The 25,452-nt window shown below is 44.4% G+C and overlaps 1 protein-coding gene and 2 long non-coding RNA genes across 3 annotated transcripts; 1 reads left to right on the forward strand and 2 right to left on the reverse strand.

Moving 5' to 3' along the window:
• Positions 1 to 4,564: 4,564 nt before the first annotated feature.
• Positions 4,565 to 6,170, reverse strand: LOC140686571 (uncharacterized). Its single transcript, XR_012060397.1, has 3 exons — positions 6,083 to 6,170; positions 4,860 to 4,965; positions 4,565 to 4,655 (listed from the first exon to the last, which is right to left on the reverse strand). It is a non-coding gene; the product is annotated as an uncharacterized lncRNA (long non-coding RNA).
• Positions 6,171 to 15,153: 8,983 nt separating this feature from the next.
• LOC102525576 (IQ domain-containing protein F5-like) lies at positions 15,154 to 17,125 on the forward strand. Its single transcript, XM_031686127.2, has 3 exons — positions 15,154 to 15,295; positions 15,477 to 15,590; positions 16,659 to 17,125. Exons 1-3 carry the CDS (start codon positions 15,278 to 15,280, stop codon positions 17,106 to 17,108), a joined length of 582 nt encoding a protein of 193 aa, XP_031541987.2. The 5' UTR covers positions 15,154 to 15,277; the 3' UTR covers positions 17,109 to 17,125.
• Positions 17,126 to 20,478: 3,353 nt separating this feature from the next.
• LOC140686759 (uncharacterized) lies at positions 20,479 to 25,431 on the reverse strand. The gene is made up of 2 exons (XR_012060650.1): positions 25,201 to 25,431; positions 20,479 to 20,733 (listed from the first exon to the last, which is right to left on the reverse strand). It is a non-coding gene; the product is annotated as an uncharacterized lncRNA (long non-coding RNA).
• Positions 25,432 to 25,452: the final 21 nt, after the last annotated feature.

Genomic DNA, 25,452 nt, shown 5'->3' on the forward strand with positions numbered 1-25,452 from the left:
CTGTGGATCTCGATTAGCTCTGTGGGATAGGTTCTCCTCCGCAAAGCGCTGGTTCCCGACTCCCTGCTAAATTCCAAGCATCTCTGGTAAGGTACGAGGTCCTCTGGCAGGCTGAGGTCCTTCTCCAGGACAGGCTAGTGGGCACCCTCACAGCATAGCCCACAGAGACCCATTTAATGCGCTCCCCTCATATTCCCCAACCTCAAAGCAGCATTAGCCTGCAACGCCTGGACACAGCTGTCTAGGCCTGGGGAAGGTCAGGGCTGCAGAGGCCTGGGGGGTCATTTGTCCCTCACCTGCCTCCACGCCCTGCTGCCTGCAAACCTTTGTTTTTCCAAAAGGCGGCAAGTGGAACTTCCAGCCTGGGTACCTCCCGTGTGCGTCCAAGAGACAGAAACACAAGCTGCTGGGCCATGAACACAACACAGTGATGAGGTAATTAACCCACCAGCCCCGCAGGCCTCATGCGAAAGGTTACCTGCCCCGCAGGAGCTCACAGGCCAGCTGAGTGAGGGAAGGGGAAACTCCAAGGAGGCGGCCTCCTGCGTGCAGGCTGTCTCAGGCACACACCTCCTTATTTCAGGCTCATGAGACGCGTCATTTGGACCACGGAACAGAGACTTACCGGGAGGACAAGGCGCTGAGCCAGGAAGCTGAGCTGTGATCCTGCAGGCGGTCCAGAGGGAGCCCTCGGAGGCGCGAGCCGGGGACAGGCCAGGCGGGGGACCCTGAGGCCGTCCGGTTGGTGCTGCAGCCGGTGTTGGGGGAGGATCTGCTCAGGCCTCTCCCAGCCACGCAGCCTAGACCCTGGCTTTGCCCTGCAGCCTCTGCTGCAGCCCTGGGATGTGCCCGGAACACCAAAGCAGAGCAGCAGAATCCACCGCCCGGCGCCTACCCAGCTACCCGGCTCCAGGCCAGGCTGGGCCCGCCTCTCCACGCTGCTCGTGCCGCTGAAGCGTCGGCTCCACCCGCCCAGAGAGACCCGGAGTGAATTCAGCTGTGGCCACCCGCTCCTGTCCCACCTGGGAGAGAGGTGCTGGGGGGAGGGAGGCTCCTTCAGGGCTCCACAGAGCCACACGGATGCGCTCGGTGTCCAGCGGCTCACATGTCCTGAGATGCAGCACAGAAAACCCCACGCAATATGTACAGTGGAATAATACTAAGCCGTAAAAAAGAATGAAATAACGCTATTTACACCAACATGGATGGACCCAGTTTATCATACTAAGTCAGAAAGAGAGTATGTGATATCACTTATATGTGGAATCTAAAATATGATACAAATTAACTTATTTATAAAACAGAAACAGACTCACATAGAAAACAAACTGTTACCAAAGGGGAAAGGGGTGGGGAGGGCTAAATTAGGAGTTTGGGATCAGCAGATACAAACTGCTATATATTTAGTTAAACAACAACGTCCTACTGTGCAGCAGAGGGAACTATAGTCAATATCCTGCTATAAACCATAACGGAAAAGAATATGAAAAAAAGAAACATGTTTTTCTTCAGCTTTTTGTGAAACATAAGAAGAAATATTATGATAGCTATTAGGTGTAACATTCCAAAAAATAAATAAAATAAAAAGACACCATGTATGCCCAGAGAAAGGTGCAGGCTCAGAAAAGACCAGGGAAGACCTTCAGTTTACACCTTACACTGATCCCCAACACAGAGACACCCTACAACTAAGGAACAACAACAACAAAAGTAAAATCATTGAAACGGTGAGAATCTGATCTCTAGAAAAACCACATTAGAAGATTAAAACGTCCAGTTTCCAACAACAACAACAACAACAAATTACAAGGCATACGCAAGAGAAAAGCAACAAATAACATACAAGGAAACTCCAATAAGGTTATTAACTGATTTTTCAACAGAAACTCTTAAGGCCAGAAGGGAGTGGCACGATATATTAAGAGTGATGAAAGGGAAAAAACTTACAACCAACAATACTCTATCCAGCAAGGCTCTCGTTCAGATTTGATGGAGAAATCAAATCTTCACAGATAAAAAAAAAAAAGCTAAAAGATTTCAGCACCAACAAACTAGCTTTACAACAAATGTTAAAGGAACTTCTCTAGTCATCAAACCATAAGAAAAGAGAACAAAAAGAAGAAAGATCAAAAAAAAAAAAAAAAAAGACCTACAAAAGGCTGCTTTGGCAGTCTGGGGTCTGTTATGGTCCCATATAAATTTTGGAATTGTTTGTCCTAGTTCTGTGAAAAATGTCGTGAGTATTTTGACAGGAGTTACATTGGTCCTGCAGATTGCTTTGGGTAATACAACCATTTTGATAATGTTGATTCTTCCAGTCCAAGAGCACAAGATATCCTTCTATTTCTTTGTATCTTCAATTTCCTTCATCGATGTTTTACAGTTTTTAGAGTATAGGTAACCTCCTTGGTTAAGTTTATTTCTAGGTATTTTGTTGCTTTTGATGCAATGGAAATGTTTATGTTATAAAATTCTAGTTTTTGAAGTGGAAAAAAAAAGTGAAGGACTGCAAGTGGCAAAATATCCTTCTTTCTTACAGGTGAGTTGTATTCCATTACATATGTATGCTGCATCTTCTTTATCCACTCATCTATTGATGTGCACTTAGGATGCTTCCATATTTTGGCAATTATAAATAATGTTGCTGTGAATAGCAGGGTGTATGTATCTTTTTGAATTAATTCTTATTTTGTGGTTGTTTTATCCCTTTGATAACTATGTAAGTTTAAAAAGCTAAAGCTCTAAATGTTCTTAGAAACAATAAACAGTATATATAAGTTTTTAAAAACGTGCAGTGTATTGTGTATATGTATTTACATGTATAAACAATTATATTGTATATGTGCAGTCAAATTGTAACAATTCTACCTAATAAAACTGAAAAAAAAAAAGAAATAAATTACAAGACAAAGAAAGGAAAACACGGCCCATTCAAAGGAAAAGAGTAAATCAATAGAAACAGTCCCTGAGAAAGACAAGATGGTGGACTCAATAGAAAAAGACTTTACAACAATGGTCTTAAAGATGTTCAAAGAGCTAAAAGAAGACATGGGCAAAATCAAGAAAATGATGTATGAACACAGTGGAGCTATCAATAAAGAGAGAGAAAATATTAAAAGAAACAAAAAGCATTGCTGGGGTTGATGAGTATACCTGAATGAAAATTTGACCAGAGGGATTCAAAAGCAGATTTCAGCAGACAGAAGACAGAACCAGCAAATGTAAAGATAGGATAATTGAAATTATTCAGTTTTTAAAAATTTGTATTATTTATTTTATTTTGGCAAGGAGGAAGGTAATTAGGTTTATTTATTTGGGGGGGAGGTACTGGGGATTGAACCCAGGGCCTTGTGCATGCTAAGCATGCACTCTACCACTTGAGCTATACCCTCCCCCTGAAATCATTGAGTTTGAGGACTCTGTTTCTGACCATCCACAGATGAATGCGTAAACAAAATGTGGTATATACATACAGTGAACTATTACTGAGCCTTAGAAAAGAATTAAATTCTGGCACATACTACAACATAGATGAACCTTGAAGACCTTATGCTAAGTGGAATAAGTCAGTCTCAAAAGAATAAATATTGTATCATTCCACTCATATGAGGCATTGAAGTAATCCAGTTCATACAGACAGAAAGTAGAGCAGTGGTTGCCAGAGGCTGGAGGAGGGGAGAAAGAAGAATTATCGTTCAACGGCACAGAGTTTCAAGTTCGCAAGATAAAGTTCTGGAGGTGGATGGTGGTGACAGTTGCACAACAGTGTATATATACTTACTGTCACTGAGCTGTATATAAAAAATAGTTAAACTGTAATTTTATGTTATGTATATTTACCACAGTTTTTTCATAGTAGTTTTAAAGACTTTGGGGAAAAGAGCAAAAGATGACACAGGCTTCCCTGTTGCACAGTGACATCGGGGCGCCATTTACACAGACCACACTGTGAAGGAGTCTCCCTAGAGCTGGCAGCCCTGGCAGCCCTGGCAGCCCTGAAACCCCGACTCTCCAACCCACAGAGACACTGCTGATCAACACAGGCCCTGCTCATCCAGCACCGGACTCAAATCCTCCACACTAGACCCAGACTACCCCTGCCACTTCCTCAGAGCCTATTTATGAGATGCCACGTATCTGCCATCACTAGCTCAATGACATCCTTGAAATGCCCGCAAAGAGCTGGGGACACAGATAGAGCAGACCTGGTCATTCCTTTATTGGAAGGGGTATGCTTTGTTGAACTCTACAAGCTTGCGAGCCCAAAGAGATTTCAAGTTGAAGATTCAGGTGGTTTTCTTTGAGGCTGTAATGGCCCTGAATAAAGCCCCGGGTGTGGCAGCTATGCCAGCGCCAACAGACCTGGATGATGCGGACAGCGTGGAGCAAACGGCAGTAACGGAGGCGGACGCACCACATGCGGACCCAGGACTGCAGTTGCACAGCTGCCCATTCTTGCCGCGCATACAGTTCTAGGGACGCCCGCCGCCTCTTCTCCAGCAGTTTCGCCAGCTTCTGTTTCCACCAGCACTGAATAATCCACGCCCTGAGCGCCGCGTGCAGCAGCGTCCGGCGCACCAGGGTGCCCCGCCACCAGGCCTGGATAAACACGGCCGCTTTGTCTTCTCCCAGCATCATGATCCTTACTTTGGGGCCTTGCAAGAGAAAACAGGGGACCGTTGGGAAACCCGTATGTTGCGGCCCCACGTCTGCCAGGAAGGGGCCCCGATCCTCTAACAACAATCACCCCTTTCTCTGACGGTCAGCAGAGCTGTGATGGGCAGCGGCTGGACCTTGGAGGTAAGAGATATCTTGCTTCTGCCACTCTCTGATTAACCGACACGGACACATCATCTTACCCTCTGAGTCTCAGGGTCTCCAGCTGTAAAATGGAGGTAACCTGCACTTGCTACCTCACCGGCTTTACGTGGAACTGGCTGACCATCTAGACAAGAACACTCTGATCTAGAGGGGAAACAGAGACAACTTTAACCTGGGCCTCAGCACAAGCCTGAGATCCACGTCTCTACCCTTCAGACCCCTCTCATCTGCTGACAAAGTGGCATCCTTGTTCCCCTGCCCCCTCACCTCTGACTTCAAGTTAAAACTGCAACCTACTATCTCTCCTCTGCCTCACCAAAATACTGAGATTCCTCCACCTCACATGCTCTGTTAAGAGCTTAACACAATTAACACACACATCAGTACACAGACACGTGCACACACATGCACACACACAGACACGATCCACTCTTCCTTGACCTTTGCATCCCCCAAACACAGTCCCCACTTTGAGCTCTCAGCCCTGCATGGTCTGGGCTCACGCTCCTTGCCCTCGTCCTTGGCACAATCTGCACACCTTGGTTAGACTCGCATCTCTCAGCCTAAGGAGGAAACAGGGGGAAAGAGCAGCCAAGGAGGAGTCGATCCCTGCTCATTTCCTGCTCTGTGACGGTGGCCATTCATCCCACTTTGCCTGGCACATGCTGGGTTTATGCCTGTTGTCCTGGTGTAATGTTGATAAGTGCCCTTTCACTCACTGAAGCATCTCTCTTTGGACAACAAATTACACGCTCACAGACCTTTGGGTCACTCCACTAGACCACGAGGGTCAGAGGGTCAGAGCTGTCACAAGTCAAGGCTGTCCCCAACAGTACAGCCTGGCTCCATCGACCCACGGAGCAGAGGGAGGGAAGTGGCAGAGGTGTGGGTAGGCTGTTGCAGGTGGGGTCCCTTCCTCTTCTCTCCTTTGCTCCTTAAGCTCTGTTCTATCAATGCGATTTCATGGTTATCATTGACTATACTTTGGAAGGTTTTCTGTCCTTATCAGAGACAAAAACATGAAAGTAAGGGTGCTTTCCCCAGCACTAGGTGCCGAGGTGCCAAGTCAACCACACACTAGGCTTCCTGGACTTTCGTAGGATCTCCAACATGGCGAAGGGATCCCCTCCAGAGGTAACTCTGGGACATGTACTGCCCTCCAGAAAGTCTGGGGAAATCAGACTGTCTCTTACAAAACATCAAATGCCCATGCCTTGGGGTGGATGTCAAATGCCCTCAGGTCTGAGCTCTACCAAATTACCCACGGTTAGGATGGTTAAGGGCTAGATGTTCCCATCGCTTCCAGGTCTGTCCTCCTTCCAGCCACAGCTCTGGCAGGAAGAGGGGAGGAGGGGATGGTCGTGATGTCATAAGGGCACCTATGACTCAGGCACCAGCATGGCTCCCAACAGTTGAGCCCCTTCTAAGGAAAACCCAGAAGATCCTTTCTTCCCTACCTAAGTGGCTAGAGTTCCGGCTACAAAAAATATCCCCAAATACTGACCCATTCACACCGAAATGTATAGTGATACTCATTAAAGCCTGGCTGGTATTCATTAAATGGGTTTCAATTTGTTTAAACAATGGCATACCAAATATCATCTAGAAGGAATGTGTGTGCTCTGTATTTACTGATACAGAAGAGTGTACAAGATCTAGCAAGTTTATCAGATCAAGATGAACTCAATATAAGCATACACACACACACACACACGTCTTGTAAAGGCATTATTTTAAAAGGCAGTGGATGCATAAAGGGTATAGCTCAATGGCAGAGTGCGTGCTTGGCATGCACGAGGTCCTGGGTTCAATCCTAGTGCCTCAGTTTAGTGGAGGGACGGATGGATGGATAGATAGATAGGAAGGCAGGCAGTGGAAATTAGGAAGATATCCAGAAAAATTAGCAATGATCATCTCTGATGAGGATATCTGAATTGAGAGAACAGAGTAAACTTCCTTGCTGTGGCCACACCCCCTACATCTTGCCTATCTGTCAGTCAACTACTTATCAGGCCCCTGGCAGAGCAAGACCCACACAGGCCAGAATAGCCATAAGCTCCCAGGACCAGCCAGGGCCCCCATCTTGAGCTCAGTTGGCCTCAAGCACTCTCCTGCCTTCTTACCCTGAGGGCCAAGGTCACAGTCAGGAGATGGGGGAGGGTCAGCCCCTAGGCCCCAATTTTGCTACCTCCTGGCCTCTGAAGAACCACCTGGTCATTGTGAGGTCCTGGTTCCCTCTCAGGGCCATAGCACCAGGGATCACTGAGATGTGCATTTGCAAAGTGTGGGGTGGGTATGGAGGAAGTCGATGTGGGGCTATGGGGTGAGTGGATGTGGAGAAGAGGAGGAGGCCATTTAACGGGGTGTCAGTGTGAAGTTAATGGGATGCGGGGGTGGGAAGGACAAGAGTGAACTGGAGACTGGGGGGAAATAGTGGAGTATGACACATAGGACAGTGAAGGTACCAGAAGCATCTGTTTGAAGATAAAGGCATTGGCCAGGCCCCTGGGAGGCCCGCATCAGTTTAATGCCTCCCTTAGTCTGGCCCCTAGTCACCACAATTTGCTGTCCCTAGTAATAATAATGGCGTGATGACGTTCAACCCACTTTACAGATGAGGAGACTGAGGTGCAGAGACCTTACATGGCTTACTGTGGTCTCACAGCTGATCAGTCCTGGAGCTGGTGCTTGGTCCCAGAGCTGCCCTACTCCGAGGCTCCACTCTGGACCACTACACCTCATGGACTCCAGCACCCCTATCTCCTCCAGCGCTCTGATTCTCCTTTTTTCTAAGAAAAAATTCTAAGAAACCTCTATTCTGAATCTTTAAAAATTACCAAGCAAAAGAAGCTTAGACTCCAAAGGGGGCAAACTGTGTGAATTCATACATTTGTGGTGCAGAAAGGAAAAATGTTATCCATGGGGACAGAACAACAGTTGCTAAGACTTGGGGGATGAATGTGCATGGGAACTTTGTGGATAATGGAATGTTCTATATTTACATTTTCATGGTGGCCGCAGGTGTGCAAACTTGTAGGAATAAAATCAATGAAATATACAACTAAAATGGACACATGCTGTCATATGTATCCAAATTACACCTCAATGAAATTTATTTGAAATGCCTTCATCCACGTTGGCTATAATGCAGAGAGTCTTGTAGGATCTGATTGTGTTGGAGGTTGTAGGGGAGGGGTTCGAGTCCCTGCACTTCAATGGCACAGGACAGATCTCGCACATGGAGCCCAAGGGAACAAGGGCTGGATCTCAGGGTGGAGCGAAACTCAGACAAGGAAGGGTCCCAGGGGCTGCGTTGTTGGTAGATATGGTGACCCTAGGGATAGGGAGGGTGCTGGGGCCTTGAGTGTCACTAGGACCTGCCCAGATTCAAGCCAGTGGGCAGGGAGGGGCCTCCCCAGGGACTGAGGAACAGAGGGGTGACACTACCCCAGAGGAAGTTTTGATCATGTGCTGGGCAAGGGGCCTGGAGCGATGGGGTTATGCCTCTTAGAGCTGGAGTAAGGGACACAGCACAGGGGACAAGATACAAACACCCAACAGGGTCACTGTGTGACCCACGGAAGTACCTGCATTCTGGGATCTCTCCCCATTCTCCCACCCCATCCCCACCATTCTCTGCCACCTCTACCAGAATTTCCCCCTAGAGATTCTCAGCAGACCCCTTCAGGGAGGGGCAGAAAAGAGAGAAGAAAGCAGGGGTCAGTGAAGATCTCTAGGGGATCAGCCCTCTGAATCTGCTCCCAGCCCCAGAGCCTGCAGGGGGCGGAAAGCAGGTCTGCTGGGAGGGGCCTGCGCTAAGGCAGCCCTTTACTGTCAGTCCCTGCTAGGGTCCCTTCTTCTGCCTCCACCCCACACTCAGCTGGATTCCCCTAGCACGCAGACCCCGGCACAGCTGTCTTCCTGGCAGCCCCTCAAAGGAGGACTTGGTAGATCTGCACCCTGAGAAATTCCAACTCCTCTCCAGACCTCCACTCTGGCCCTCGTGGGATCCTGCTGTCGCCCTCTGTCTGCTGACCAGCCTCTTCCCTCACTGCTTCCTGGAGCCACTTTCACATTTGTGTCCCCTGAGGCTGCACAATATCAGAACATGGTAAGTTAAAAAAAAATGTTCATTGAGTGAGTAATGAATGGATGAATGAATGGACTCCACCCCCAGAGCACTTCTCTAGACACCCAAAGGCTTCAGGACCTGCAACCCTTCTCTCCATAACTAGGGACAGAGGCTGTCACGCCCTACCCTGTACCCTCTGCCCTGGCAGGAGTGGGAGTGGGCTCGGGGTGGTGCTGAAAATCCCCAGGTCTGAGAGGAGGAGGCCAGAGCACTTTGGGGCCGGGAGAGTTGACACTAGGAAAGCCTAGGAGGGAGAAATGGAGAAACCTGGGGTAGGGGCAGTGTCATGGGGACCTGGAGTCTGAAAGAGAAAGGTAGGGAGAAGGGCGGAAGAAAGTGTAACCAAATGTGACTTATTCAGGCTACACCCAGGGAAGCCCTGAATCCTCAGGCTCTCCCCACTCAGCAGGCCTGCTGCTGCTCTCCTCTGTCCACAGAACACCCACTGTCCCCGCCACGAGGTCCTGGCAGCTGGCTTTTGAGGTTGAGTCCAAGACCCGGTAGTGGCCCAACTTGCATCCTTGCTCTAGGGCTGGGGGGGGATGGTCACCCACAAAAGACTCTTCCTCTTTCCTTCCTAGTGGTCCCAACTCTGACCCCAGCATGGGCGCTGGAGACCTGGAGCCACAACAGAACCCGAGTTTACCTCACCAGGAGAGGGGCCCTGGCCCAAGAGACACATTCACTTACACTGGGCGTCAGATCTGGGAGGTCTGGAGCGTCTCCATATTGTTTGTTCAGGGTGTTGTGGGATTGGGGAACTTCAAGACTGGATAGTCCTGGTGGCTGACATAATTCAACTCTTAACACCAATCATAAGAGTCGCCAGTTGCAGGCTTCGCCTTAGGAAAGGTCATACCTCGGTCTAACGTCTTCCCTGTGGCCAAAGGTGATTCCCAGTACAGGACACAGCAGTGACCCAGCAGCAGCCGATATTCCCAAGAGCTGCAGGATGAGTCATCAGCTAAGAAGAGAGGGTCTACTTACTACATCCACACAATCACTACCGCCCACCCCTTCACATCACTCAGAGGTACTTGCTTTCCATAAGAAGCTTTTACCAAGTTAAAAAACAGCTTCTTTGGGATTCAGGTGGTCTTGTCTCCTGGGAAGGCTTAGAAGAGGGACAAACTTCAGTCCTTACTGCTCCAGCTTATTTTGAAGCCGTTACTCACACTCCTTTCCCTCCTTCTTCCACCACCATTTCTAGATTCCCCCTCACCTTTGACTAGCATTTCTGCCAATCTAGGCAGTGTCTGAAGGGGAGCAGTGATTCAGACCCTCATCCCTGAGGGACTGAGTTCTTTGATCACCACGCATTTCTCAGGAAGTACATTTGTACTTGAATAGACATTTGTCCAAAGAAGATATACAAATGGTCAATAAGTACACATGAAAGTGCTCAACATTACTGATCATGAGGGAAATGCAAATCACAATTACAGTGAGATACCACCTCACACCAATTAGGATGGAGACTATCAAAAAACAGAAAATAACAAGTGTTGATGAGAATGTGGAGGAATTGGAACCCTTGCGCACTGTTGATGGGAATATAAGATGGTACAGCTGCTGTGGAAAACAGCATGGCAGCTCCTCAAAAAATTAAGGATAGACATTTGCAGCAACATGGATGTCCCTGAAGAATGTCATTCTAAGTGAAGTAAGCCAGAAAGAGAAAGAAAAATACCATATGAGATCGCTCATATGTCGAATCCAGAAGAAAAGAAAAGACAAATGAACATAAATACAAAACAGAAACAGACTCATAGACATAGAATACAAACTTGTGGTAGCCAAGGGGGAGGGAGGGTGGGAAGGGACGGACTGGGATCGAAATTTGTAGATACTGGCAGGTATATATAGAATAGATAAACAAGATTATACTGTATAGTACAGGGAAAGATCTTGTGGTGGCTCACAGTGAAAAAGAATGCAGCAATGAACATATGTATGTTCATGTATAACTGAAAAATTGTGCTCTGCACTGGAAATTGACACAACATTGTAAACTGACTATAACTCAACAAAATGAAATTAAAAAAAATTAAGGATAGAATTACCATATGATTTGGCAGTCTCATTCTAGGTATATAACCAAGATCATTGAAAGCTCAGTATTAAATAATACTTGTACATCTGGGTTCACAGCAGCATCATTCACAACAGCTAAAATATCAAAGCAACCACATGTCCATCAATGGATAAGTAGATAAGTAGATATCATGTACACATAAAATGGAATATTAACCTTAAAAATGAAGGTAATTCTGACTCATGCCCCGACATTGATGAAACTTGAGGACATTATACTAAGTGAAATAAGTCAGTCACAAAATGACAAACACTGAATGACTCCACTTACAAGAAGTATTGAGAGGAGTTAAGATCATAAGACAGAAAGAATAATGGTTTCCTGGGGCTGGAGGTGGAGGAATGGGTGGTTATTGTTTAATGGGTATAGAGTTTCAATTTTACAAGAAGAAAAGAGTTATGGAGATGAATGGTGGTGACAGTTATATAAAATTATGAACATATGAGTAACACTGAACCATATACTTGAAAATGGTTACGATAGAGCAGGCAGCGGGTTTGGCATGAACAGCAGGCCTGAGTATTTTACAGACAAGTTCAGCACTACGAAGCCAGCTTTACAAGAAATGTCAAAGGGGCTTCTCTAAATATAAAACAAAAGGCCACAACTAGAAATATGAAAATTACAAAAGAAAATCTCATTGGTAAAGGCAAACATACAGTAAAGGTAGAAGATCAGCCACTTGTAGAGCCCGTAGGAAGGTTAAAATCAAAGTCGTAAAGCCATCTGTAACCACAATAAGCATTTAAGGGATACACAATATACGTCCTCTAAAATCAAGAACAAAACAAGGATGCCCACACTTGCCACATTTATTTCACTAAGTATTGGAAGTCCTAGCCACGGCAATCAGACAAAATAAACACAAGGAATCCAAATTGGAAAGAAACCTAGACAACAGTGACTCAAATAAATTAGAGGATTATTTTTGTCTCACATAGGAAAAACCTAGATGTGGGAAGTCCCTGACCAGTATCCAGACTTCTGTCACTCTCCTTTCCCAGGCTTATGATTGGACCCTTATCCTCATACTCTCAATATAGCTACCAGAGTGCCGGACATCACATGAACGTTGAAGGAAAGAAGACAGATAAAGGCAAAGGGCAAAAAAGCCCTCCTGGCTTGAGGCAGCCTTTTTATAAGCTTTCCTAAAAAACCCACCGAATGACTTCTGCTGACATCTCACTGGCCAGTGAGTGCCACATGACCACACCTACCTGCTCAGGAGGCTTTTGCAGGTCGCCTTTTCCTCCTCCTTACTCCACATCCAATTATCACAGTTCTATTAGTAAATGAATCCTGGCTAGGCAACTAACACTGTGTCTCAACTTCAAAACACTAAAAGGAATACATTTAAAAGAAAATTCAACCAATCCAACAAAAATAGGGAAAATAGGGACAAAAAAGATGATAAATGGAAACCATTAAACAATACGACAACATGTCCAGGCATAACAGAAATCATAACAAATATGAATTGGCAGTGTTCATCTATTAAAAATACATAGACTTTCTTACTGGATCAGAAAAGACACATCTGGATTTTCCTAACAAAAGGAAATAAGTTAAATATAAAGTGGTAGGAAAAACACTTTGCCTTTACCAATGAGAAAGCCCCCACTTCTAATAATGGTGTACTAAGTAATTAGCATTAATCCTATAACTAAGAATAATTGGAAAAGCAGATCAAAATCTCTTTTTAAATTTCTGCTTGAAGGAATTGAAAAGAAATAAGATAATAAAAAAATTTCTGGGCCATGATCTAAACTAAGAAAGAAAACCAGAGATGAAAGCCTGGCATCGTCTAACACCTTTATTTCCAGATGCTTCCCAAGCCTTCCCCGTCCCATGCACTGCACCCACAACTTCACTCGTCTTCCCACTCGCTCTTACCTTCCCCTCTGCCTTCATTCCATTAACTTTACACTGACACCCTCGGCCTTTACACTGACACAAATGGCCTCCTGCTCTTCTCTATACACCCTCTGTCATACTGGCCTCCCCCATACTCACCCTCCACACTCCAAATGTGCTTCTTACCGACCCTTGGGATGGTGACTCTGAGAGAGAACCAGGGTTTCTCAATAACCCCAGGCCTTAGGAGGTGGGAAGGGATAAATTTGAGAGTTTGAGATTTACAAACATTAGCTACTATGCATAAAAATAGGTTAAAGAAAAAGAAGTTTCTGCTGTATAACATAGGGAACTATGTTCAATATTCTGTAATCACCTTTAATGAAAAAGAATATGCAAATGAATATATGTATGTATATGCATGACTGGGACATTGTGCTGTATACCAGAAATTGACACATTGTAACTGACTATAATCCAGTTTTTTAAAAAACCTAAAAAATAATAATAATAACCCCCAGGCCTTGGCCAGGGCTTCTCTGTTCAGCACTGACCTTGTGGCTCCAGGTGAGTCTTCTGAGGCCAGAAATAGGCAGAGGAGGGCCCTGTTTGTGCAGTGGCTGACCATCCCCATCTCCTGACTGTGACCTTGAGGTCCTGATGTAAAGAGGAAGGCAGAAGAGTGCTTGAGGCCACTAGAGCCTGAGATGGGGGCCCTAGCTGGCCCTGGAGGCTTCGTGGGTTTTCAGGATTTCTCTCCCAGGAAGCTGATAACTGGGTACCTGGCACATGAGCCAGACACAGGGGATTCAGCCACAGTGAAGGAGTTTACTGTCTCCCCAACTACACTAGTCTCAAAGATGATCATTGTTAAATTTTATACTGTGTAACTCCCTAATCGCCTCCTTTTAAAAATAATGTCTTTATAATGCATCCATATAAATATGTACCTAGATAGGAACCATATTGTTCAATTTGTTTTACTTTTACCTTCCATGTGGGTACATAGAGAACAAACTCATTCTTTGTGGTTTTATTAAGTGGAGATGATTAAATGAGTTTTCACAGTTCTATATTGCCTAGTAAGCACCACCCAGAACAAGGTAACAGCACATTTCTCTGTTTCTTTGTGTTGTTTGTAGGTGATGTCTTCTACGTCTACTCTAGATGTAACCTCTATTCTGAATTATTTTACCCCTAGTTTAATTTCACTTGTTGTAAAATTTGGTATAAATGAAATCATCTTGTAAGTACCATCTTATTAATGGCTCCTTTCATTTAGTATGATGTTTTTGAGATTCCTCTATGATATTGTATGTTTCAGTAGTTTGTTCTTTTTTTAATTGAAGTACAGTCGATTACAATGTGTCAATTTCAGGTGTACAGCAGTGTCCCATTGATGCATATACACCCATATATTTGTTTTCATCACTTTATTACTGTTTATTACTTCATTATATGAATATACTACAATTGCTTTGTCTAGTCAGCTTTGGTGAACATTTCAGTTGTTTCCAATTTTGACCTATTTGAATAAATTTGCTATGAACATTCATACACAAATCCTTTGAAGATACATGTTTTCATTTGTCCTGTGTAAATACCTAGTAGAATTTCTGAGTTACACGGTAGAGCTATGCTTAACTTTATTGGAAACTGCCAAACCAGTTTTCAAAGTATTTCTACTGCTTCATACATTCCCATCAGCAGAGTGTAAGAGATTCAGCTGTTGTACATCCTGGTCAATATTTAATGCTTTCAGTATTTTTCATTTTAGCCATTCTCTCGGGTGTCTAGAAAATATCTCATTGTGGTTCTAATTTTTTTTCTGTCCTGACTACTGATGTTGGCCATCATTTCATGTCCTTCTCAGCCATTTGTAAATCTCCTTTTGTGCAGACTTGTTTAAGATTTTGCTCCAAACTCATTCTTTCTAAATATTATTTGGTTCCATTGTTTGATTGAACTGAAATCCACAAAAATTGAACTCCCTATTGATGATGTTTAAATTGTCTCAAATTTGTTTTTATCAACCAGCCATGTTATCAGACATGACTAACTTTGTACAATTTCGTGCTAATGGGCCAGTATTTTCAGTGTCCTGCTCTTTTAGCCAAATTTTGGTCATTTATGGCAGGAAGAATGGACAGGACTTCTGCCTTTTCACCAACAAGGCTCAGTGGTTGGGAACCATCCTGGTGCCTGAGTCACAGGTGCCCTTATGACATCATCTCTCTCTCCCCTCCTCCTCTCTTCCTGCTGGAGCTCTGTCTGACAGAGTCCAGACCTGAGAGCAATGGAGCCACCTACTTCCTAACTATGGGAAATATACAGGATCGCAGACTTGAGGGATCTGAACCATCTATTCCCAAGTGATGGGGATTCGATGTTGTGTAAGAGACAGCAGGTCTACTCAAAGTTGCAGGCAGGGTGGATATCCACAGTTAATTAAGGATGCAAGTCCTACATCTAGGGTCTCTGGGCAAGGCAGGAGGTTGAGCACATGGTGGATTTGGCACAGAGTTTACAGACAACAACCTACCCATACCTTTCCCCTCTAAACTCTGATTACAGAAGGATGGCCATGTTTGTCAAATTGTAATAGAAGATGTTGATGAAACCACATTAATAAGAGAGAAAAAGAAGGAAAAAAAGCTGAAGTCTCCACCTTCACCCCCTCCACCAAAGGTAGGCTGATAGAAGCCCTCAAAGTTGAGGGGATCCCAACCTGCACCATGTCTGATCAAAGTCACCCAGGAGTGACAGGTTGTTTTCTATGTGGCCCATAGCTTGGGATGATCAGGAAATTTGTCGCCCAAAGCAGGATACATTCATGAGTGAAAGATGGTGCTATGAATTATTGCTCAGGAAAAATAACCATCAACTGAGAATGTCCCAGGGCAACCAGGATGAAAGGTTGTCCTACCAGACCTGGAATGAACAGGAATTGACTCATCCTTGTTTTCCAGTTCCTTCTCGGTCTGAGAAGGGTGGGTGTGACTGAGACACGGAGACTTGGTCGTGGGGAGGAGAAACCCTGACAAGTGGGAATCAGACCATGCCAGGCTGGGGAGGGGGTGCTGAGGGCTGTGTTTAGGGGATGCATAGTCAAGTACAGGGAAACAAGTCTAAAACTATGTAGAAGTGTGTGTGTGTTTACCTGAGTGCGTGTACATGTGTTAACTGGAGTTGAAGGTGTGAGAACGAAAAGAAGTGAAAGTGAGCAGTAAGTGAGAAAGACTCCAAACTGTGCGGCACAGGCAGACTTCTGACACTATGACTTGACAGAGGGTGGGCGCAGGCTGTGCACTGGAGCTGGAGTCAGGCATGAAAGGAGAGCAAAGGATGCCCCTTGTCCAGCCTGTGGGCAAGGGCTGAAGGAAGTGATATGCATCCCAGGTGGGTACTCAGGCCCAGGTAGGAAATGATAAACCTTTGACCCACAGATCATGGTGTTCTTATGTAGACTGGCCAACCAGGTCCACGTGACCAGGTGACAGCTAGGGCAGGTTTTCCCCCTGGTTTCAGATGAGGTCTCTGAGACTCAAGAGTTTCATGTCATGTGTCTTTTAACCAAGAGTGATGAAGACAGGATACCTGTCTGGTCTTCTGGCTCCAGCCAAGGGCCTGACCAGTGCTTCCGAACTTCTGAGGAAGGGGCCATTCTTGATGAAGGATAAGAACCCTTTCCTAGCTCAGGCCGGGGCTGAGGTGGGTGAGGAATGTTCCCTGACTGTCTCTTCATTTTCCTTGCAGCCCCCACCACCAGTGAAAAAGCCACCCCCTGACAAAGAGCTGCAAGCAATAAAGATCCAGGCCTGGTGGCGGGGCGTCCTGGTGCGCAGGACGCTGCTGCACGCTGCGCTCAGAGCGTGTATCATTCAGTGGTGGTGGAAGCAGAAGCTGGCAGAGCTGCTGGAGAAGAGGCGGCGGGCTGCGCTGGAGCAGTATGCGCAGCAAATATGGGCAGTGGTCAAACTACAGTCCTTGGTCCGCATGTGGCGCATCCGCCTCCGTTACTGCCGTTTGCTCAATGCTGTTCGCATCATCCAGGTCTACTGGCGCTGGCATAATTGCCATACCCGTGGCTTTTTCCAGGGCAGCTACGAACTCACAGCGAGCCAGCTGGAACTTGAGCTTGAGATCTTTCTGGGTTCACAGATCTGTCGAATTACAGACTGCATCCCCTTCCCAATAAAGAACTGATCAGGTCGGCTCCAAAACTGTGTCACCAGGTCTCTGTCAGACAAGCTCCTCATCTCAGTGAGGGGTCAGGGTAAATGACGGCAGATACTGGGCATCTCACAGGTTAGCTCTGAGGAAGCAGTGGGAGTTGTCTGGGGCCCCATGTGGAGGATTCTGAGAGCCAGGGGCTGGATGAATGGGGCCTGGGATTGATTAGTAATGTCTGCCATGGGTAGGAGAGTTGGGGTTGCAGGACCACCAACTCCAGGGAAACTCCTTGGCAGTGCCATCTATGTAAATGAACATTAAATATATATATATACATACACACATACATAAAATACATATACATGTACATGTATATATGAGATATAAGTATAATTCACTTAACCATTGTTAGATTAGCTATGTAATAGTAACCGTTATTTAAGATTAACAGTTCAGCGGCATTTACTACATTCACAGTGTTAAGCAACCACTATTATGTATATCAAGTTCTAAAACATTTTTATTGTCCTAAAAGAAAACCTCATACCAATAAAGCAATCACTCCCCAGTACCTGCACCTCCAGCCAATGGCGACAACTAATCTGCATTCTGTCTTCACATATTTAGCTTGTGTGGTCTTTTCATATGAATGGAATCATACAATATTTGCGTCTGGTTTCTTTCACTTAACGTGATGTTTTTCAAGGTTCTTCCGCAATGTACCACGCCTCAGTGCTTCATTACTTTCTGTAGTAGCGTATATAACTATTATATGGATATATCACTGTTTGTTTACACATTCTTGATATTTGGACCTTTTGCAACTTTTGGCTCTTGTGAGTAATGCCACTATAAATACTTAGTAGCTAAGCCATTCTACATCCCACCAGCAACATACAAGGGTTCCAATATTTCTATATCCTTATCAACTCTTATTTTTCCTTTTTAAAAAAATCTAGTCATTCTATAGCCAACAGACACATGAAAAGATGCTCAATATCGCTAATTATCAGAGAAATGCCAATCAAAACTACAATGTGGTATCACCTCACACCAGTCAGAATGGCCATCATTCAAAAGTCCACAAACAATAAATCAATAAATAAATGCTGGAGAGGGTGTGGAGCAAAGGGAACCCTCCCACATTGTTGGTGGGAATGTAGTTTGGTGCAGCCATTTTGGAAAACAGTATGGAGATTCCTCAACAGACGAAATAGACCTACCATATGATCCGGCAATCCCATTCCTGGGCATACATCCAGAGGGAACCTTAATTCAAAAAGATACATGCACCCCAATGTTCACAGCAGCACTATTTACAATAGCCAAGGCATGGAAGCAACCTCAATGTCCACTGACAGATGACTGGATAAAGACATTGTGGTATATTTATACAATGGAATACTACTCAGACATAATACAATAACGCCATCTGCAACCACATGGATGGGCCTGGAGACTGTCATTCTAAGGATGTGAGCCAGAAAGAGAAAGAAAAATTCCATATGATATCACTTATATGTGAGATTTAAAAAAAAAAGACAAATGAACTTATTTACAAAACAGAAACAGACTCACATACATTGAAAATAAACTTATGGTTACCAGAGGGGGAAGGGGGTGGGATGGGATAAACTGGGAGTTCAAGATTTGCAGATACTATTATATATAATATAGATAAACAAGTTCATACTGGATAGCACAAGGAACTATATTCAGTATCTTCTAGTAACTTATGGTGAAAAAGAATATGGAAACAAATATATGTATGTTCATGTATACTGAAGCACTATGCTGTACACCAGAAATTGACACAACATTGTAAACTGACTATACTTCAATAAATAAATACACACACACACACACACACACACAAGAAATCTAGCCATTCTAGTGAGCGTCAAGTGATGTCTTGCTGTGTTTTGTTTGGCATTTCCCTCATGACGAATGACGATGGACATCTTAATGTGCTTGCTGTTTACTTATATTATCTTCCTTGGAGAAAAATTTATTAAGTTTTGAAAAAATGTTTAATTGGGTTCTGGTTTTCTTTTTGTTGTTTCAATAAATATTTAGGTAATGAATGAATACACAATTCTATCCAAGCCCTGGGTTTGTGGCTTTATCATGGTTCAATCCTCCTCCCCGAAATGACTGTCCCACCACCCCTGAATGAATGGTTCTCTAGACAACCATCCCAGATCCATCATACCCAAAAGACATGTCTTTCTCAACCTCTTTGAACTTTTATTTCTCTCTGCCAATGTTTCTGTGTGTGTGCACGTGCGCACATGCACTGGGTGGTGGAAAGAGGAGCTGTTATTGTGTCTCCATTTCTCCAGTACTGTGTTGCATACTTTTCTCCATCTCCATTGGTCTTCAACGCTGTCTCTCTGTCTACACTTCATAATCTTGTCTTTCACTGTATCTATAATGATCTCTTTATTTTCAACAGTAGCTTTCTCCCTCCGTCTCTGCCTCCTTCTACCTACATCTTTTATAATGTTGTCTCCTGTGTGTTTCTCTGACTCAGTGGATTTTCTCATCTGTAAATTGCTAGTAGGGATCATTTTCTTTAACCTGCCAATCCTCAGACACAGATCTGCTCTTCTAAACCCTGACACCCCTTATCCCTAATAGCTCCACAGAGATGGGATAGAGAATCCCCACGCAAGGCACCCACATGATTGCTCCCAGGTGATGGAGGCACTTACTTAAGCCTCAGCCCAGGATGCACAAGTAGTGAGAGGGATGTCAGAATAATTTACACATATGGCCACAGTGACTGGTTCCAGGATCTGCACACGATGCAAGCCAGGCCAATGAGACTCAGTCTGGTGCTGTGGTGAACTACTAGGATTGCTGACTATAAGAATTATGAAACCAGAGCTGCTGCGGAACACCACAGGGAACTAGCTGGCTGAGAATGGAGCCAACACAGAGGAAAGTAGAGCCAAAAGATGGAAAGAAAGCAACTAAGTCCTAAGGATTCCTTTGGGCCTCTAGATCCAGTCGTGTCTGACGCTACCACCCACTGTACTATGGGAATTCTTCGTTTTGTGAGCCAAAAAGCCTCCATTTTCACTTAAGTCAGTTTGCTAAGACAGACAGCAAAAGAGCAGGAGACCTCAGCTGATTAGTAAACACTTAAAGGAGATTGAATTTGATGTATCTTGCTTTTCAGGAAGTGGTTTCCAAAGATTGGTTTTTGAATGAAAAACTTGGCAGAAGGTATGCCTAGGAAATTCTTGACAGCAATCATGGGATTATCTCTCATTTAATGTGCCCAGAAGACCAGGACATTCTTGTAATGCTATGTAGTGTTGTAAAAAAAAGGAAACTGCTGTGGACTGATAAATAAATCAGCTTATCGTCTAGAATAAAAATGGTCTGAGTGCGAATCTAATCATGGATTGGTCATGTATGAGCCAAATGTGGAGTTTTATCATTTGCCTAGTTCAACAAGTCAGCAGGAGGAAGCCTTGGGCAACCATTAGCCAGAAACAACTGCATGAAGACTAGACAAACCAGTCAGGTCCTTCTCTTGCCTTCTGCTCCATTTATGCGAAGCTTATGTGCTGTGGATAACCTCTGAGCTCTGCCCTCTAAAGGAAGTGGGCAGTCTTCCCATGAAGAGAGTCTATCAGGGGTGCTGGACCTGAGAGAGAAATAGGTAGGGCAATGTTTTTCAAACTTTAACATACGTCCCAATCATGTGGAGGGCTCGTTAAAGCAGATTTCTGGGCCCCACCTAGCATTTCTGATTCAGTATATCAGGTTCCCAAGAATGAGCATTTCAAACACGGTTCCAGGTGATGCTGTGGCTACCATTTTAGAGAACTTCACTGTGCTGATCCCTGGGGCAGTGTTTAATAACGATGTGGTGGCTGTACATGAAAGCAGAACCAAAGTAACACTGGTTTGAACAAATGGAGGTTTTTCTCTCCCATAGAAGTTCAGAAACAGGTGTTCCAGGCATCGTGTGGCCCCCACTGGGTAACAGATCCTGGCCCCTTCCAACTAGTTATACTGCTCTATGTGGCCTCTGTTCCTAAGGTCACTTCATGATCCAAAATGGCAGCTTCAGAATCAGTAATTACATCCGCAATCTAGCCAGCAAGGATGAAAGAGGAGGAGAAAGGCATGCTACTTCTCTTTAAGGGCATATCCTTGAAGTCACGCATGCCACTTTTGTCCACAGCACAAAAGGACATAAAAGAAGACCTGAATAAATAGGAAAAAATTACTAGTCATTGATAAAATGACTTAACATTGTAAAGTTGCCAATTATCTCTAAGGTAATCTGTAAATTAAACGCAATTCCAATAAAAATCTCATCAGGAGTTTTTGGGAAATCAGCAAACTGAAGCCAAAAAAAATCATATTGAAGAATAAATTTCCACAATTAAGACAATTTTGAAAAAGGAGACTGGGAGAATGATCAGTCACACTGAAATACATCACAAACCTATAACAACAAAGTGTGAACGTGAAGCACCAGTGATTAAGAATCTAAGGTGAGGATTAAACATTTATTTAAGGATTTGTTGGAATTCTCCTTTTACCCCATTTCCCCTCCTTCATGTGTACAGCTGGGCAATAGCCTCTTCTCCACCCTGGCCAAAAAAAGAGGTTTATTTTCTGGATAAGTTAAACCAAAGAGCATCTGGACTCAGGGATTTCAGGCTGAAGGCAGAGGCGAAGTGCCAGACTGAAATGGAGAGGCTGGTTGGAAGTGTGCAGGCTGAACAGTGAGACCTCCAGCCCTCTGTGCCAGCTCAGCTTCCTGAAGGCCTGCGGTCAAGTTTCATTTTCCTATTCTGACTCAAGGTTCTGGGATCCTTCCCTGGGGAATCAGTCCGTTACTGCTATGCAAATACTGCGTAACAAACTACCACAAGCCTCAGTGGCATGCAACAGTAAGTGTGTTGACCTAGGCTAGATTCAGTTGGGGTGGCTTGGCTGGGAAAGCTGTGCTCCATGTGCTACTCCTCCTCCTCCCACCAGCAAGCTACCCGGGCATCTTCTTGTCTTGCCAATGGCAGAAGTGCAAAAGGGCAAACATAAATGGGCAAAGCCTTTCAAAGCCAAGGCCAAACTTGCATGCCATCATTCTACCTCATTCTACTGGCCAAAGCAAGTCGCGTAGCCAAACCCAAGGCACAGGAAGATGGATTCTGTTCCCTTATGGGAAGAAACTTCAAAGTCCCACAGCAGAAGGTGTGAATATAAGACCACTCATGCAACCTTACACAAGCTCCAAAGAGTAAGACAAATGAATACTGATGGCTAGGCTCTCCCCCACTGAAGCAAACCCCAGCTATGCCTTATGAGTCTATACTGAACGGCATTAGTAAGCCCCACCCAGGCACGCCGAGCTTCCCTTGGACTTTTTAGTGTTCTTCTCTTACACATAAATAGGCAACGTTCAATGTAAATTGTTACAATTTGCATAAATCTTCTAACATGAAAGACTGAGACAAAACCAGAAAAGAAATAGAGGGAATACTGGGAACAGAAGAAAAATGTTAAAAAAAAAAAACAAACCTGTAACTAATATTCTAGACTAATAAGATGATAAATCAATGGAATAAGAATAGTATCCCATTAAAGAAAAGAATATTTGGAGGACAGGAAAGAGCTCTTGAAAGTTAAGATTCTTTTAAAAATGGAGAGAATCAAAAAAAATAAATTTTAAAAAAATTTAAAAATGGAGAAAATCTTCCAAAAAATAGAACAAAAAATACAGAGTTGGAAAATAATGTCAAAAATATTAAAAAATTAGAAGATCAATCTATGATCTTACTAATAGGATTTATATATGAAAATGAGAAAATTGAAGGGGAGAAATTATTATTTTTTAACTAATACAATAAAGGTTTCCAGAGTTGGAGGACATGAATTTTCTAAACTAAAAGGCTAATGGAGCATCTAACATAATGAATGAGAGAAAAATCTTGGAGACGTTGAGAACAACATGTTTATTGGGTATGAGGGACCTGGGATGGTTAGCTGAGAGAACTGTCAGGGGAGGTGCAGCAGCTGTTTCTAGAGAGTAGGATTGAAGCCTCAAATCTAAGACCTGGATAGAATGGTGTACTCGTTACGTAAGTATATATGTTGAAACAACAATAAATTCTTCACATCAGGGATAAAGAAAAGATCTTAAAGCTTCCAGAGAGGAAAAAATAGGTCATATCCAATGGACAAAAAGAATCAGAGTAGCAATAGACTTCTAGAAGAAACTGGAAAAAAGTCCTCAAAATTCTGAGGAAAACGATTTTCAATCTAGAATTCTATACTAAAGCAATACCATCTATCAGTCTTGAGAGTAGAATAAAGTCATTTTCAAACATGCAACTCTCTACAAATGCACATCCATGCACCTTTCCTTAGGAAACTATGATAGGATGTGCTCAATCAAAATCAGGGACTAAATCCAAGAAAGAGGGAGACACACTGGACAGGATCATGTTTCTGGCACTTGGTGACGATGTCAATGTAAAACATACATGAGAATCTAATAGAAAAAAATACGTGACCCTGGATGGGAAAGCGTGATTATAAAGGGGGAAATGAATGGAAAGATATCTGTGCAACGAAAGACATCATGGAAAAAGTTAACAGGCAGATGATGTCTGGGAAGGGATATTTGCAACATTTCTATCCAGCAAAGGATTATCCAAGGAAGTCGTACAAGAGAATGCTGGGAATCCAATAGAAAAAGAGGACAAGGATAGGATCAGGCAATTACACAGATGCCGAATGGCCAAGATGCAGTAATCACAAGAGCTAAAAGACACGGAGAAGTATGGGAACACAATGCCATTCCAAGGACTTCACCTGCGTGAGTCACCACAACAGCGCCATGATGGAGGAACTATGTTGCTATCTCCACTTTACCCAGGAGGAAACAGACGTTAAAAGGCTGAAAGACTTGCCAAATTCACACAGCCAGAAAGAGTCTGTGTCAAGACTGGAGCCCAGGTACCCACCTTTAAGAATCACACTCTGCTCAAGTCTCTGGTCGGAGAAATGCAAATTAGAACAGCAAGGCGATACCACCTGACATCTTTCAGTTCAGGAAAAATTAGTCAGTGTTTGACAGAGATTAGACTGGTGCTGGTGCGGCCACTGTGGAGAGCAATCTGCCAGGATTTAGTGGCATGGAGGAGCCACCTGTCCTCCGACTCAGCAAGCCACCCCGTGTGTGTTCCTGGAAAACACCTCCCACAGCTGCAAAGAGAGGAAAATGCTCCTTGCAGCATTGACTGCTGTAGACAATCATGGGAGGTCACTCAGAAATTAATTCAGAGGAGACAAACGGGTTGTGCTGGGTCATGAGTACATATGGAGTCATTATCTGTTGTCCGATTATGCACATTTTTAAACATTCTGGTAATAAAAAGAGCTTCTATGAAACTGGAAAGAAAGGGAATCAGAGTGTGCTCCATGGCACAGTGTCGTGGCACCTGTGCAGTCAAGAAAATGTAAACATTAAATCATGATTGGACCTCAACTGCAAAAAACCTCATGGGGAGGAAGAGGGGAGGGGAAAGTGGGGTTGTTTTGAGTAGGGCAGAAAGCTAAATCCACATCTTCTTTAGTGAGAAGTTGATAGATAATGCCTTCAAATAAAGAGGCCATGCCAGTGTCAGCGTGTTGCTGGGATCTAGAGGGAGCTATCCAGGGTCCATTAAGAGAAAGTGAATGTGGCTGGGAAGTGTCCGTCAAGACAGACAGAAAACAGCTGGTTTTTGAAGCAAGCCTGGATAACTGACTCCTCTAAAATATGACCACTGCCACAACCAGAGGACTCCACAGTGGGGGCGGGGGGTAGGATAGGGAGCGACGCTATCTCTATCTCCTAGGTAATGACTCATGTTTGGGAAATTCCTCCAGCTCACTAACTTTCAGACATAGGATGAAAGGACTTGTTTTGTTATGAGGAACATGTATTGTCTTGCTAAATGCAACAAAACAGCTTCAGAAAGACAGGGGATTACTACAGCTGGAGGGAGGGAATAGAAATTGGCTGAGGTACATCCACACCAACACTTCCTTGGCCCCTTCTCGTCATCCTCCATACCCACGCTGATCCCCATTAAAGGAAGGACTTTCTCACCCACTGAAGAAGGGCACCCTGGCAGACAAAGCAGATGGGCATGGGCGACAGCCTGAGCCCACGCACCTTCCTCTGCATCATATGAGCTGCTCTACTCAGTGGCTGCAGACAGGACAGTCTTGTGGGTGGACAAGACCAGAGAACATCCTTGGGACAAGGCAGACCTTCTGGGGCTGTGGCTCTACTGAAGACCCTTGTCCATCCCTGGCAGGAGGGAAATGGGCAGGTGTGTTTCCACTTTATCCAACAACT

Source organism: Vicugna pacos, chromosome 17 (genome assembly GCF_048564905.1).
Source record: "Vicugna pacos chromosome 17, VicPac4, whole genome shotgun sequence".
Taxonomy (NCBI): domain Eukaryota; kingdom Metazoa; phylum Chordata; class Mammalia; order Artiodactyla; family Camelidae; genus Vicugna; species Vicugna pacos.